This window comes from Abramis brama, assembly GCF_963993115.1.
Source record: "Abramis brama genome assembly, chromosome: 7".
Lineage (NCBI taxonomy): Eukaryota > Metazoa > Chordata > Actinopteri > Cypriniformes > Leuciscidae > Abramis > Abramis brama.
Genome location: NC_139969.1, coordinates 32,433,579 through 32,449,743, shown reverse-complemented (window position 1 = coordinate 32,449,743; position 16,165 = coordinate 32,433,579). Strand labels below are relative to the sequence as shown.

Sequence of the window (16,165 nt, the reverse complement as noted above, 5' to 3'; positions counted from 1 at the left end):
TGCCAGTTTCATTCATTGTTTTGTTCTTCATAATACGAAGCAAAACATGGTTACAAATAGGGATGCACAATTTTTTTGATGGATTGATTACTGGCCAATATTAGAGTTTTTTTATTTATTTACTGGATGTGTATTGGCATATATTAGATACATAATTGTGCATGTTCATTTCCTTTATTTTAACATTTAGATTATCTCTATACCATCAATGCTTTCTTAATCTTAGTTATTTTTTTCTTGCAGTACATTATAATGTTTTAATGCTTAAATTCATTGTAGCATATAAAACGACTGATTTTAGTTTTTAGATTTATTTTTTATTTATTTACACAAAATAGTATATAATTTTATTATCTGCTATTTATCAGTTTATCAGTTTTCGGCGATAACAAGAAAATTCATTGTGAATCCCTAGTTATAAATGCTTTTTCCAAAATTTGTTTATCACCAGGCTGTCTCCATAACCAAAGTTGTTTTAAAGAAAGAAGTAATAACAAAAAGAAAAGAATGAGATGGTGGAGTTTTACAGGCCTCCCTGTATACCCAACATGCAACAGTCTACTAAACAATCCATGAAATGAATACAGGTCTCCTGTGAAAGATAATGAATTGAGTATTGAAATATGTAAAGAGTCTCTGACATGTTGTTTTATTTACAGGTTAACGGTACCGAGGCTGACTTTGAGTATGAGGAGATTACACTGGAAAGGGTGAGTGGACTGACTAGTACTGCTTTTGTTCTCTGGTTTCAGTTCCTACAGGCCACTAAGGGAAGCTTTAGTTCAAAACAGAGCACGTTTTGCATGAAAAATCGGTAATGTGAAAGCTGTCGTGCGATCCCGGGAGCGTACTGGGGAACCGAACTCGAGGCTACCTGTAGTAGGTGGTCTGAAGTGGAACTGTGGTGTGATTCACTTGAATGTGAAACTGATTTGGGACCGCACTTGTTTCAGCAGTAAAGTAACCTGCACGTGTGTTTTAGCTGATGATGATGCCACTAGTTCAACAAAACAGATATAGGGGATGACAGTGGTGATTTACCCTGGATATGAGCGAGAGTGAATCTGCAGTGTAATCGTGCAGCAACAGAAAGCCACCTTCATTTAACACACATACAGTAAATGCAAGTCGTTCACTCTGATGCACATAATAGCACCAAAAAAAACAAAACAATATATTGACCAGCGTTCTGTTTTCAATTAAGGAGAGAGGAACTTATAGCTCAACTGGGTGGTGTCAACTGCATGTCAGCGTTCATTTTAATGTAATATAACAAAGACAGACAGATTTTTTTTCTTTGAAATAACATACACCAAAAGGTCATTCACAATAATCTGGTAAAGTAAATGTGGTTGGTTTTGATTTAGTATTGACTGATAACAATTTGCATAGCATACAGGACAATAACAAATCTGTAGATTAGAGCTGAGCAGTGTGCAGATGAATCTTTTTAGAATTGTATCACAGATCCCTCTCCGTTATTTCCCCTCTGAACAGCTTGTGTAACACTGACTCGGGTTACTGTGTACTTCTCCCGCAGCCATTCCTAAAGTACAAGTGGATATGCAACCAAAGCTTTAAATACCCCTCTGCAGTGACTCCATTTAACAGCTCAAAGTCTGTCAATTAAAATGCAATGCATCAGAGCCATCAGCGCTTGAGAAAGAATGAGAAACGCTCTCCCGACTAACCAACTCACTCCATCTCTGCAGAGTTACCAGGGAGGAAAAAAGAGCACCATCTTGCCTTCCACAGTCAAGACTTAATCCCCGAATCTGCCTAAGGCCCCCCCCCCCCCCCCCCCCCTTCTCATCATGCTTTTTTGTGACCCAATTCAGCACTGCTCTGTAGTGCACATTTATTAACTCTGCATAAATAAACAATGCTCCACCACAAGCTGTTGTCAGCTCAACTTTAAGCCTGCTTCTTAATCGCAATAACAGAATAACTTGATGTTGCAATCCACAACTGGAGCACTTGAGGTGTTTTTTAGTCTGGGCATCGTTTCTTCATACACTTTGTCTTGTTGGCTTATAATAGGTAGCGTGTGACCAAAAAATCCACATTATTAGAGCATTCTTCTAAACATGTTTTGAGTATCACTGTAAAAGGCAGTGAAATAATGACAGTATTAAGTACTATAACAAATTCTGGTCATTGTTATTGACTGTGGGTTGACTTTAAATGTGGTAAGAGCTATTTCTCTGTCCAGGGCTGCAACAACAAATCAATAAAACCAATACAAATACAATACATATCAATGTGAAGCTAGTTTACAGCAGAGCAAGCTGTAGCCCTTTTTATTGTGGCATTTATTTTAGGACTGCTAACAATTATTTAGATTATTTCTTAGATTTATTGGATACAAATCTTTTTCTGTATTTTCTTAAACATGCAAATCTAGCTCACTGTTCTCCTGCAAGCAATGTGCAAATAAAGGCCATAAAACAGTTCCAAATGTATGAATGTAGCTGCGCTATACATGTGCAAAAATGTTTTAAATATAAACATTAAAAAACTTTCTCAACAATGTTAAAGCACCATGACTAAATACATTAAATTATAGATGTGGGATTTCAATTAAATATTTTAATATAAAAGTAAAATGAAAGTTGTGAAAGTTATGCACTGAACTCAGGCACTTTAAACGGTACAGTCCATACCATAGAGTTTTATTAGACGTGGCCTTTGATGTCAACAACAAAACATACAGTGAGGAAAATAAGTATTTGAACACCCTGCTATTTTGCAAGTTCTCCCACTTAGAAATCATGGAGGGGTCTGAAATTGTCGTTCGTAGGTGCATGTCCACTGTGAGAGACATAATCTAAAAAAAATATCTGTAAATATGTATGATTTTTTAACTATTTATTTGTATGATACAGCTGCAAATAAGTATTTGAACACCTGAGAAAATCAATGTTAATATTTGGTACAGTAGCCTTTGTTTGCAATTACAGAGGTCAAACGTTTCCTGTAGTTTTTCACCAGGTTTGCACACACTGCAGGAGGGATTTTGGCCCACTCCTCCACACAGATCTTCTCTAGATCAGTCAGGTTTCTGGGCTGTCACTGAGAAACACGGAGTTTGAGCTCCCTCCAAAGATTCTCTATTGGGTTTAGGTCTGGAGACTGGCTAGGCCACGCCAGAACCTTGATATGCTTCTTACAGAGCCACTCCTTGGTTATCCTGGCTGTGTGCTTCGGGTCATTGTCATGTTGGAAGACCCAGCCTCGACCCATCTTCAATGCTCTAACTGAGGGAAGGAGGTTGTTCCCCAAAATCTCGCAATACATGGCCCTGGTCATCCTCTCCTTAATACAGTGCAGTCGCCCTGTCCCATGTGCAGAAAAACACCCCCAAAGCATGATGCTACCACCCCCATGTTTCACAGTAGGGATGGTGTTCTTGGGATGGTACTCATCATTCTTCTTCCTCCAAACACGTTTAGTGGAATTATGACCAAAAAGTTCTATTTTGGTCTCATCTGACCACATGACTTTCTCCCATGACTCCTCTGGATCATCCAAATGGTCATTGGCAAACTTAAGACGGGCCTTGACATGTGCTGGTTTAAGCAGGGGAACCTTCCGTGCCATGCATGTTTTCAAACCATGACGTCTTAGTGTATTACCAACAGTAACCTTGGAAACGGTGGTCCCAGCTCTTTTCAGGTCATTGACCAGCTCCTCCCGTGTAGTTCTGGGCTGATTTCTCACCTTTCTTAGGATCATTGAGACCCCACGAGGTGAGATCTTGCATGGAGCCCCAGTCCGAGGGAGATTGACAGTCATGTTTAGCTTCTTCCATTTTCTAATGATTGCTCCAACAGTGGACCTTTTTTCACCAAGCTGCTTGGCAATTTCCCCGTAGCCCTTTCCAGCCTTGTGGAGGTGTACAATTTTGTCTCTAGTGTCTTTGGACAGCTCTTTGGTCTTGGCCATGTTAGTAGTTGGATTCTTACTGATTGTATGGGGTGGACAGGTGTCTTTATGCAGCTAACGACCTCAAACAGGTGCATCTAATTTAGGATAATAAATGGAGTGGAGGTGGACATTTTAAAGGCAGACTAACAGGTCTTTGAGGGTCAGAATTCTAGCTGATAGACAGGTGTTCAAATACTTATTTGCAGCTGTATCATACAAATAAATAGTTAAAAAATCATATATTGTGATTTCTGGATTTTTTTTTTAGATTATGTCTCTCACAGTGGACATGCACCTACGATGACAATTTCAGACCCCTCCATGATTTCCAAGTGGGAGAACTTGCAAAATAGCAGGGTGTTCAAATACTTATTTTCCTCACTGTATAGGGAAGATTATGACGTATTAGCCGAAATAGACTGTTGTTTTAACTGGGTAGCAAAACAATCTTTTATATATCATTTTCCTGAAATGCATTTACACTCACAATTAACACATTTGAAATTTCATTTTTGTTAATACCGCACAATGAATGTAGCAAAATTTAATTAATTGAAAATGCATTGCACAACATGCTAATAACGTCAATCGCTTATGTGTGTCAGTGTCTTCAAGCGAAGGTTTTAAGCAAACCCTGTTAATACACATTGTATCGATTAAATAAAGAATTATTTCTTCACTTATGCAGTGTATATAGTATATAATTGTGTACTGTGTGTGTGTGTGGATAGCCGTGTTCGTCAGCCACCACCAAAGACCATTTTTGGTCTAATGATCTAAAGTCTAATGGAAGTTCAATTAAATTAAATTCACATTTATTTGTACAGCACTTTGAAAGTCTATGGAAGTCCAGTGTGTGAGTAGTTTTAAGCCAGTGTTTACTAAAATTATCCCAAAAATATGGTGCATTGGTTCATTTATTACTTTGATCAAATTATAGAATGAAGATAATAGCCTAAATAAATGAAATATGACACATTTTCCAATGCATTGCTTTCATATTTTTGAATTTTCATTTTGGCCGTTGTAATTTGGCTTAAAATGTAATTTCAAACGCATTGCCATTTTGCATATCAAATTGCCAGTTGATTTTAGCCAACATTATGTTCCCATAGTCACTGACCAAAGCATAGATTGATGTTTTAATTGATGTTCCTCCAGAATCTAACTTAAGGTTTCCTCTCCTCTGCTGTGTAGGGGAATTCAGGCCTGGGCTTCAGTATTGCCGGTGGCACGGATAACCCTCACATTGGTGAAGACCCCAGCATTTTCATCACCAAAGTCATCCCAGGGGGCGCCGCCGCTCAGGACGGGAGATTGCGGTAAGGCTACGGTTCTCAAGAAAAAGCTATGGTTCTCTCATGTTTCCTGGTTTATTCTCGTTGCTTTTCATACTTTAAACAGTTAAACAAAACATTACATTGAAAATTCCATGTGGTCAATGACGCAGCAGTTTTTTAAGCATCGTGTCATAAGTGCTAAAAGTAGTTAAAATAGTTACAATTTTAAATTCTACTTATTGTTCTATTCTGTTGTAATTGGTGTCTTAAATGGCCTCTAAGACAAGCGTCTGATCAGGGTCATGTGACCACACATTCCTTATAACAATGTTACATTTTTTTATTTACTAGTGTGAACCTTGATTTAATGTTATCTAATGCAATGACGTCCAGAGATGTTTTAAATGTGTCCAAATACTAGGATGTACATGAGGACAGCCTTCAGAAAAAACTGTTTTTTAAATGTCTGTTAAAGGTGATCTAAGTAACTTTTTTACCTTAACCGAACAGCTTCGGAGTCATTGGAATGGTTATATTACTTATTTCGGGTTGAATGGTGGTCGTTTCGCACCCCCCTGGTGCCCGTGAGCGGAAAATCCGCACTTGCAACTTTGAGCCGGCGGGCCGCCGGCCACCGCATCAGGGAGTATCGCGTGATATCAGGTCTCGCGATGTAAACAATTGCTTTACGGCCAAAAGAAATCTGCTAAAATGCTGTCATTATTGCGCTCGCTCACGCTGTTCGAACCCGAATGAAGAAGACGTTTTAAAGAATGTCCCATCTGCTTTGATGTCGTTGATCTACTAGCCATGGTGTCTGAGAATCGCCAACGAGTTTTTACAACAGTGTTGTCAAATATCTATTCCGAAGCTGTGGGGGGAGCTCTAGAGAGAAACCTGCGAGAATACAGCGAAGAAATCCCGAAACTACTGAGTCCCTGTGAACCAGAAATTACAACCAACTTTACTTCAGTTTTGTTATATTTTCCAAGTGAAACGGAATATTGAATAGAGGGCATGGTTTTATTTTAGCACTCCTCCTCTCCATCCCCCTCTCATAGCAGACTGAACCCAAGCTATCAAAATGACGTCATCAGAGAAGGAACGCCATTCCAGAGCAGAAGCAAATTTTCAGATTTTGATTAAAGATTACCACGACAAACACATTTTTTTCTATGTAGTAACTAGGGCTGGTCCGAATACCATCTTTTGAGCTTCGAAGCTTCGGTAGTAATGAACATCGAATATCCGAAGCTTCGGAGAGAGGGGGCTGAACATATTCTTCTCTCTAATAAAGGCAGTATTCTCTATGTGTCTGTCTGTCCGTTTGCATTTTGATTATTTCGAGAACCGGTCATCCAATCAACTTCACAAGGGAGTGCAGTGTCGCATTTGGTGCAATATAGATAGACACGAGAGACGCGACACGTTCAGAATTAATAAACTTTTAATAAACTACAGAACAACGCGAGCGGGAAGCGGCACACCTCACACGGGCAGGGCTTATGCTCCGAGAACGGACACTGCACTAGTGATATTAAACACATCTTTCCCATGAAGAACACAAATAAAATACACTCGCACGTAACACACACACACACAGGTCTGTTAACTTAAGCAATACTTTTAATAAGGTAGTCTAATATTTTTCTGACTAACAAATTACTGACACAGTAAAGGGTAGATTTAACAGTAGATTTAAATAAAGAAAAACGAAATTTAAACAAAGAAAAACGAAATTTAAATAAAGAAAAACGAAATTTAAATAAAGAAAAAACAAAATTTAAATGAAAAACGAAATTTAAACAGAAAAACGAAATTTAAATAAAGAAAAAACGAAATTTAAATAAAGAAAAACGAAATTTAAACAAAGAAAAACGAAATTTAAATAAAGAAAAACGAAATTTAAATAAAGTAAAAACGAAATTTAAATAAAGAAAAAACGAAATTTAAATAAAGAAAAAATGAAATTTAAATAAAGAAAAACGAAATTAAGTTAAATTAAAAACGAGATTAATGTAGATTGATAATAACGGGTAAAAAGCTTAATACATTTTGTTTCTATTATTCTGTTTTCCACAATGTCAAAGCAACGCAGCTCAACCCAAAACACAAGCTCAGGCACGCACTTCTGTCCATACAAACTCCGCTGTTCTGCGCTCTAGCCAGAGAATACTCCCGTTGCAGGAACACTATAGTAGGCCAAGAAGAAGCAGATATATTTATTAAGTATAACGAGGTTGGATTCCTTCAACTGTCCATCCTATTAAAAATGGCTATAGGCTATATAAGATAATTGTAAAAAAGAGTATTGTATTTCGTCAGATTTTATAGTGTTGAACATATTCAACCGCGAATGAGAACCGTTTCGAGGGGGATGCCAGGTGTGCAAAAAAAAACAAAAAACGAATATTCAAATCGAATACCAACCCACCGAACGAATATTCAAATATTCGGGTACAGCCCTAGTAGTAACGGATTAATTGTTCACCACAAGACTAGTAATAACAAACTAAATGGGGTCAATTTTGATTTCATGAGGACTTTAAAAACAATTTGATATGTATTTCGATATGAGATAGTATTGTACTGACCATTGAGCGTTGTAATATTTCCTCCTCTTGCATGTTTTGTTTGGGGATGGATTTTTCCTGTTTTGGAGTGGTTACTAAGTGATGGAGCCCTCCAGTGTCTCACTGCTGTCAGAGGCTCATTAATCCAGCGCTACTGAGGTCCTGACAGCATCACACTGACAGCTCAACACACACACACACACACACACACACACACACACACACACACAGAGAGAGAGTTTAAAGAGCCAGCCCTACCACTGACTGCATGCTTTTGTAAATTGAATTGTGTGAAAGAGAGAGTTAATTAATATATGTCATGAGATACTTTGATATGCTTACAGACTGTAATGTATAATTGTATAACTTCAGTTTGTTTCGATGGACTTGATAACTTACTTTTATAGCTTGTAATTTTTCATCCCCAGTTAGAGCTGTCACTGAGAATTGAATTGTAGTCTTGGTTAATGCTCACAATTTGTATTCTCTATTCTTGTGTGAAGATGCTGTGTTGAAGTTCTGCATTTATGTTATCAGGTCAATTTGCATGAACATTGACAGAGCAGGCAACATTCAAAATAAAGAACATTGTACGTCACCAGGAGACTTTGTATTCAGTAACAGCTTGACAAAGCGATCCTCATCAAGATGTAATGCAGTGTCCAAAGAAATCAGTGTGAAACATAAATCTAGCATAACAACAGAGTACAAGATTAAGTACTTTCTGCTCCACTAGCGGCACTAAGCAATGACTGTTGTTTAGTCAAAGAGAGTCCCACTCAACTATTGGTTGCTAAGTGTTGCTGTGTCTGGCTTGTCTGGAAGCTCAAACAGCATCTTGATAGTGTCACAAAGCAACAATTTTTATACATGTCTGGGAAATCAGTTTATGAATGGCTTTATGTATAGCTGCCTTTGCATATTAAAGGAAACTCCACCCAAAAATAAAAATTCTCTCATCATTTACTCACCCTCATGCCATGCCAAATCTATATGACTTTCTTTCTTCAGTGGAGCACAGAGATTTTCAGAAAAATAATCCAAATCTTTTAGTCCATTTAATGCAATGGGATCGTAACCCAAAAGTTGACGCCTCAAAAACCACACAAAATTAACACACATTAACACCCCAGTTGATGAATCAATGTCTTCTGAAGCAAAACGATTGGTTTGAAATGATAGAAGAAAGAAAGTCATACAGGATAGGAGAAGTTACAAACTTCAACTCTAGAGTTTGCTGTTGATGGTCAGTTTGCCTTTGTGATGTCTTGGTTCTGTTCGCTGTACATGAGAAACAACACCGAAGGTAACTTTTTGTCAACAGAGTAACAAAAATGTATCAGGACACTTGATGATTCTTTTCGGTTGAACAATGTGAGTAGTTAAATGGGATTGTGATGTCTACACACCTCAGTGTTTCTTGTGCATGTGTTTGACCTGTGCTTTATTCCACACAGGGTGAATGATGTGATTCTGCGAGTGAACGAGGCTGATGTCAGGGACGTGACCCACAGTAAGGCTGTGGAAGCACTGAAGGAGGCAGGGTCACTGGTCAGACTGTATGTCAGGAGGAGAAAGTCTGCATCAGAGAAAGTCATGGAGATCAAGCTCATAAAAGGACCCAAAGGTACAGTAAAACCAACCAACTCCTCATTACTGCCGTTGATCGTTGCATCTTATTTTAGACTTTTAATAGTGCAACTGGGATATTAAAGGTCTTGCCAATTCTAAACGTTAGGTCAGTTTTTAATTTAAATTGGTGATCTTGGGTAGTCAGTTTTTGGATTCTGTGTTTCACACTGTTAAACGATAGGTCCATGCTTATCTGTGTGTGAATTTGGTTAGTAACATTGATTAGACAAGTACAACGTGTGGAGCTCGCAACATCTTTGTGTTTGAATCTCTTCATCTATTTAGTTAGCATGTTTTCCATCACTGTTTGATGTTTACTTTCAGCATTGAAAGCTTTTTTTAGAAATAGTTTTTTTTTAAACATATTCATTAAATATTCATGATCATTTTTCAGTTGCAGAAATATTTATTTCATTCTACTACACTCAGAACATTGTGGCACTACATAGTTTCATTTCAAAGTGTATAAATGTAGGAAACATTGCTTAACCCAGGTTTAAAAGCAGCTTTATCCCAGAGTTAAAACTATGCTAACCCAGGGTTAAGAATAGCATGAAAAACCTGTAATTATGCTGGTTTTTTTACACTGCATACAATACATCTTGCCAGTCAACAATGAAATGATTGATCAGAATTAATGTGCATCATGTTGCAAGTCTTTAACTTCACAATAGACTTGACTAGTCTCTAATGTTCTAAATTGTTATGTACAGTTGAAATTAAAATTATTCAACCCCCATTGCAAATCAGGTTTTTGGGCAACATTTACAGACTTTTAGCTGTTTGCAATGAGCAAATAAAACAAAAGTAATTGAAATAGCTCAACACAACAAATGTTTCAAGTGGTTTCCCCAAATTCAACTGAAAATGCAACTTTTAACGACTTCTGCATTCTCAAAATTATTCAACCCTTTCATGGCAAGCATCTTTAGTACTTAGTAGAACAACCTTTTGCTATTATGTCTGTACATTTTCCCAATCAACCTGATTTGCAATGGGGGTTGAATACTTTTGATTACAACTGTATAAAGTTATAATTGTGGCTCTTGCTCTTTTAAAAAGGATAAATAGCATATAACAGCCATCCAAATGTGGCATTTTCTAGGTATTTATTCCTCCTCAATCGAAACCTCTAATCCTTCCCAGCATTACACTGAGGAAGCAAGAGTGCTGCTAAATCATTTCTTCAGATCAGAGTTAAGAGTGTACTGTTGTTCACACTTTAACTAGAGACCATAGACATTGTCCCCTCTTGGGAAATTATACACACACACACACACACACACACACACACACACACACACACACAATATGCAATGGGGCTATTTTAAGGCCAGCCATAAAGTTTCCACAACACTGCAAAGACTTTAAGCTGCTGTTGCCATGGAAACATTCCCCTCCCATGGTTTTATAGACAGTTTGTTGTATAATTTATGCAACAATTTATTTTTCTGTATTCAAATTTAAAGATTACAGCATAGCATTTTTATGGCGTGTGTGAATGTTCATTATGACAGATATTGCTGATTATTTAGCTACTAATAATAGCTTTTTTCTCATATTGTCTGGTTGATTTTTGCATGTTTTAGGTATAGTGCCAAATGTATTAGAGCTAAATATAAATGTTGTTGTCGCCATCAATTAACCTTTTGTTTTTCGTCTGTATCTTTGTTTATCCCAGGTCTTGGTTTCAGTATAGCAGGGGGTGTTGGGAATCAGCACATCCCAGGGGACAACAGCATCTACGTCACTAAGATCATTGAAGGTGGAGCCGCACACAAAGATGGGAGGTTGCAGATAGGAGACAAACTTCTTGCTGTAAGGAAAAAGGACAGCGCTTATTGCTGACCATGTGCTTGTTAAATAGACTAAAGTCTGTGTTTGTGTGTGTTTTGGTGGTCTTAGGTGAATAGCTCCTGTCTGGAAGAGGTTACCCACGAGCATGCCGTGACTGCCTTGAAAAATACCCCAGACGTGGTCTACTTGAAAGTGGCTAAACCCAATAGTGTCTTCATGAATGACAGTTTTGCTCCTCCTGACATCACCAATTGTGAGTTCCTCTTTAAAATGACCTGACTAACATCAGAAAAGTCACAGATTATATTCTTATGGTATGAATTAATGGTAAATACAGTGAAGGAGTTGTCAGGTAGGCAGATATTTAAAGCACAATGTGTCGCAAAGTCTACAGTATCTACTAATAGCACACATGCTGGATATGAAGAATGAGGTAGGTTATGTTATGCATTAATACCATTGAAAAGCTCCCTCAAAACATCTCTCGGTGCCACTGCACATAAGCCTCGATGGAAACATTTGTAAAAGCTGTGAAATGTGGTGGTGGTGGTGGGGGTGGGATAAAGTGTGGTCCTTGTGCAGACCAGATTGTTGCGTGCGGTGTGTGAGGCCCATGCCCGGCAGTGAGTGTATTGATCTGTGCTCTGCTCATAGCCCTGCCAGCAGGAGCACTAATAGGCCACAGAGGGGAGGACTAAACTAGTATCGATTGCTCTTGACTGAACGTGCCGCCCCCGCACCCATTAAAGCCTACGTTGTGCTTAAGTGCAGAGGAGGTGAAGTCACCGCTGTTCAAATGCCCCTCCGTGTGTCTTCCTGCCCTTAAACATGAGACTAATGACTCAGAGTAATGCTGAGGGCTGGGATCTCCCTGACAATATCATCTTTATGTGTCAATCAACTAGGGATGTGCAAAACACGCGTTCAAAATAGACTAAGTTGGTTGGTTGCCTGAATGACTATTAAACCAATTGATCTTAAGGAAGCCCTAATTAGGCTAATTGCAGGTTGACCTGACCCCATTTGGATGTATTTTTTTTCTGGGGGCATTTACACAGGATTCATTCTTACAAACAGCTAAACCAGTGGTTCTCAACCAAATTTCCAAGGGAGGTGGATGACTTGAAAGTATTTAAATTAATAAATTATTTTTACTTTATTAAAATAATCTGTAATCTATAAAAAATACACTAAAACTATGCATAAATAGGTGTACATGATGCTGTTTTATTCATAATTGTTTATGCAATTCACAAAATTATATTTGATTTATAAATGTTAGTTTAAATGTTATGCAATTTTTGGACAGTCAGTCATGTTATTTGTAAACAATTTAATTTGGTGCATTAATATTTTGCTCATTCATTGCTCCCTCTTGTGGCCTCGGGAGACAAGTCAAAAGCTTTTTCCCCCTAACTGAAATTATGTCTTTTAAATTTGAATATAATTTGAATATTAGTAATATTTAAGAATAACATTCGAATTTAGTTTTTCAGCCATTTTGACAGCCCTACTGACTATTTTTAACATGTCTAACAACTAGAGAACAATACGCAATCATCAACATGCTAAATAAAGCACCATAGCCAAAAATATCAACACTAAAAAAAGAAATCCAAGTGAACTTGTCCATCTCACTTATCAACTAGTCAGTTGTTGGACAACTGAAGGCTGGAATACACTACACAACTTTTAAAGTGTGAACCGTTTTTAAAACTCCATTCATCACACACTTGCTGATTTTGTAAATGGTAACAGGATAAAAGTTGTTCCGAGGTCCGAACACAACAAACTCGCACAGAAACGAGCACCTAAATGCTAGGATACGTATAACAAATGAAGGCAATTTGTGTTCTAAAATCAGCTCAATATATTCAACAGGATATAATCATAGTCTAAAGCTGAAAATTAGAGTCTGTTCCCATCATACAATATGCAGTTTTAGTCCAGTCATTTTAAGCCAAAATGGGGGTCAGCCTTGAACAAATTGCAACAGAAGCAAACTCAACTGATTTTGTATCCTCAATATGTCCTGAGTAAGGAAAAAAAAGTCCCGAAGAATCCCATTAGAGGAAAGTTTCGAAAAAGACCCAAATATAGCCTATTCATTCTTTTTCATTCTTTTTAACCTATTCATTCAGTTGATTACTTACATCAATACAAACAAAAAATGTATTACAAGTTTTTTTTTAAATTGTTTGTTAACATGGACACACGCTGCATAATCTAATTACGTATGTGCTAATTTGCATAAATACCACAACAGATCTAAACATTGGGTATAGCCAGGTGAAAATGTCTTGTTGAATCTTGTTGACATATAACAGTAAAATACTTGATGTTAAAGGTCCCGTATTATGCCCCTTTTCACAAGATGTAAAATAAGTCTCTGATGTCCCCAGAGTGTGTATGTGAAGTTTCAGCTCAAAATACCCAACAGATAATTTTTTACAGCATGTTTAAATTGTCATTTTTTGGGGCTCAGAAAAACGCGCTGTTTTAGTGTGTGCCCTTTAAATGCAAATAAGCTGCTGCTGGACGACCCAGGGGGCGGAGCTTCATGAGCTCGCGCTCAGTCTCTCAGGACAATTTCATCTCACGGAATGATGATAATATCAGAAACTCTCAGTAACGGTGTTCATTTCGAGTCGGACAATAATGCCTACAGAGTCAGAGTGCTGTATAGAGATGAAACGGGTATAGTTTAGTAGTTTAATTATGGTTATTATAACGTATTTGTCATCTGCTTGTATGTATCCATTATTTATTAATAGCCTACAAGTCTGCTGTTTGAATGATGATCAAACATATATGAGTTTAATAAAGTTTATTGTACATCACACAAAAGATGAAGCGTCAGTTTTACTTCAGAAAATCACCATAAGAGCTGAGTAAACACAGTAAGTTATAAGAAGTGCGCAAGTACATAAACGAATTTCGGTAGAGTTGAGGGAGCATTCCTGTGGGCGGAGGTTAGTCAAAAAACTGTTCTAGTGACGTCATTAAAGAAGGAAGTAGAGGGATGTAGTCCAAACGGGCCGTTCGATGTAGGCGACTTCTGTTAAATAAAATATCTCGCTTGGCATTGAACTTTGAGCTTTGTAATTTTACAGATATTATTTATGCTCTAACAGCAACATTACACACTAACTAAAGTTTGAAACATGGGATCAAGAAGAACGGGACCTTTAAGGTTTGAATGGGACCCATTTAGGCTACCCATGAGCATTAATACATAGAGGCAGGAAGAAGTACTTTAGAAACCAGCCTTTATTAATTATTAAGAGATTGGGTTTGGGGCTGGGTCCGTGGGACTGTTTCTGGGGGACGAGGCTGAGGGAAGAACAGGAGACAATGGTAAGGAGAATGCAGAAGACAAAAGGTAAGTAAAATAAATAGTGAATCCCCAGAAACAGTCCCACAGACCCAGCCCCAAACCCCATCTCTGCAATAATAATGAATAAAGGCTGGTTTCTAAAGTACTTCTTCCTGCCTCTATGTATTAATGTTCATGGGTAGCCTAAATGGGTTCCATTCAGACCTTAACATTAAGTATTTTACTGTTATATGTCAACAAGATTCAACAAGACATTTTCACCTGTCTATACCCAATGTTTAGATCTGTTGTGGTATTTATGCAAATTAGCACATATGTAATTAGATTATGCACCGTTTGTCCATGTTAACAAACAATTTCAAAAAACTTGTAATACATTTTTTGTTTGTCTTGATGTAAGTAATCAACTCAGTAATTTTTATGGTGATATCTAAAGGTTAAAATTGTTACCCTATTCACGTAAGAAAAAGAATGAATAGGCTTATGAATAGGCTATATTTGGGACTTTTTTTTCCTTACTCAGGACATATTGAGGATACAAAATCAGTTGAGTTTGCTTCTGTTGCAATTTGTTCAACCTTTTTTCATAAAATGACTGGACTATTTTGTCTGTCAGATCCGACTGCTGAAAATCTCTAGACTGTCTCTGACTTTTAGCAACTAATGTTAATCTTTTGATGGAAAACCCGGGTGAACACAGATGAACATGTCCTTAAGGCCTTTAACCCTCTGAGGTCTGAGCTGTTTTCTGGGCCCTGGAGGTGTTCTGACATGCTCTGACATTTCTGGTTATTTCTGTTACTTGTGACATTTTCATGGCTAAAGTCTAATTACACTGTATTCAGCACAAACTCTGCTACAATAATATATCAACAGCATGTATGTAAGAGTTTGTAGTTTTGAGATAATGACATTTATGCGTGGTTTTTGAAAATACAAAAAAAAATTCTCACTGAAATAAGGCCATGAAACCCATACTGATTATTTCTTCACAAGACTTTTGAAAATTGTATGACGTAGCCTAGAATATTTGCTGCAAAACTATGTGAAAATCACCCTGACTGCTCATTCAGATAAGACAATATATTGATTTAAAATTTTTACGACGTGTTTTGTGTGAAAAAGCCTTATGCGAGAGCTCATTAATATGTAAGCTTTTCTCACCTGAGAAAGACAAAGAACCTCCCCTAACGGCCCTATTAGGAGCTATCAGGCCCCTATCATTCTGAGCAACCTTGCACAATACTGTAAATGAGGAGATTTAAAAAAGAATGGCTTTTAAATTGTTTGGATTTATTTACAACACAACATAATCCAAAGATACACAACAAATGCCAAAAAAGCACTTCAAAGACAGAGACCTTTGTGCCATTCCTAAAAACACTGTACATACCTTTCATTTCCAAGATTTTCACTTTACCATGTTCACGTACTGAGACTCATGTGAATGTTGAAGTCCTCAGTGGCATCTGGGACCTGAAAAAAAAAGTGAACATACTGATATCAAGAGAAAGGCCTGCACGATTTTGGAAATAAATATTAGATTTTTCTGGTTAAAATTGCTTTTTAAAATTCCTTTTTAAAATTCCCAGAATACACACACACACACACACACACAC

The 16,165-nt window shown here is 37.4% G+C and overlaps 1 protein-coding gene across 27 annotated transcripts in view; it reads left to right on the top strand.

The window, feature by feature from the left end:
* dlg1b (discs large MAGUK scaffold protein 1b) overlaps positions 1-16,165 on the top strand; it is a 116,207-nt gene that overhangs the window by 73,869 nt on the left and 26,173 nt on the right. For all 27 annotated transcript variants that reach the window (XM_084120193.1, XM_084120182.1, XM_084120186.1 and 24 more), the window contains 5 exons: positions 660-710; positions 5,125-5,249; positions 9,238-9,407; positions 11,094-11,230; positions 11,318-11,462. In XM_084120193.1, coding sequence (XP_083976319.1) covers positions 660-710; positions 5,125-5,249; positions 9,238-9,407; positions 11,094-11,230; positions 11,318-11,462 — 628 coding nt within the window. The remainder of the gene's footprint in view (positions 1-659; positions 711-5,124; positions 5,250-9,237; positions 9,408-11,093; positions 11,231-11,317; positions 11,463-16,165) is intronic.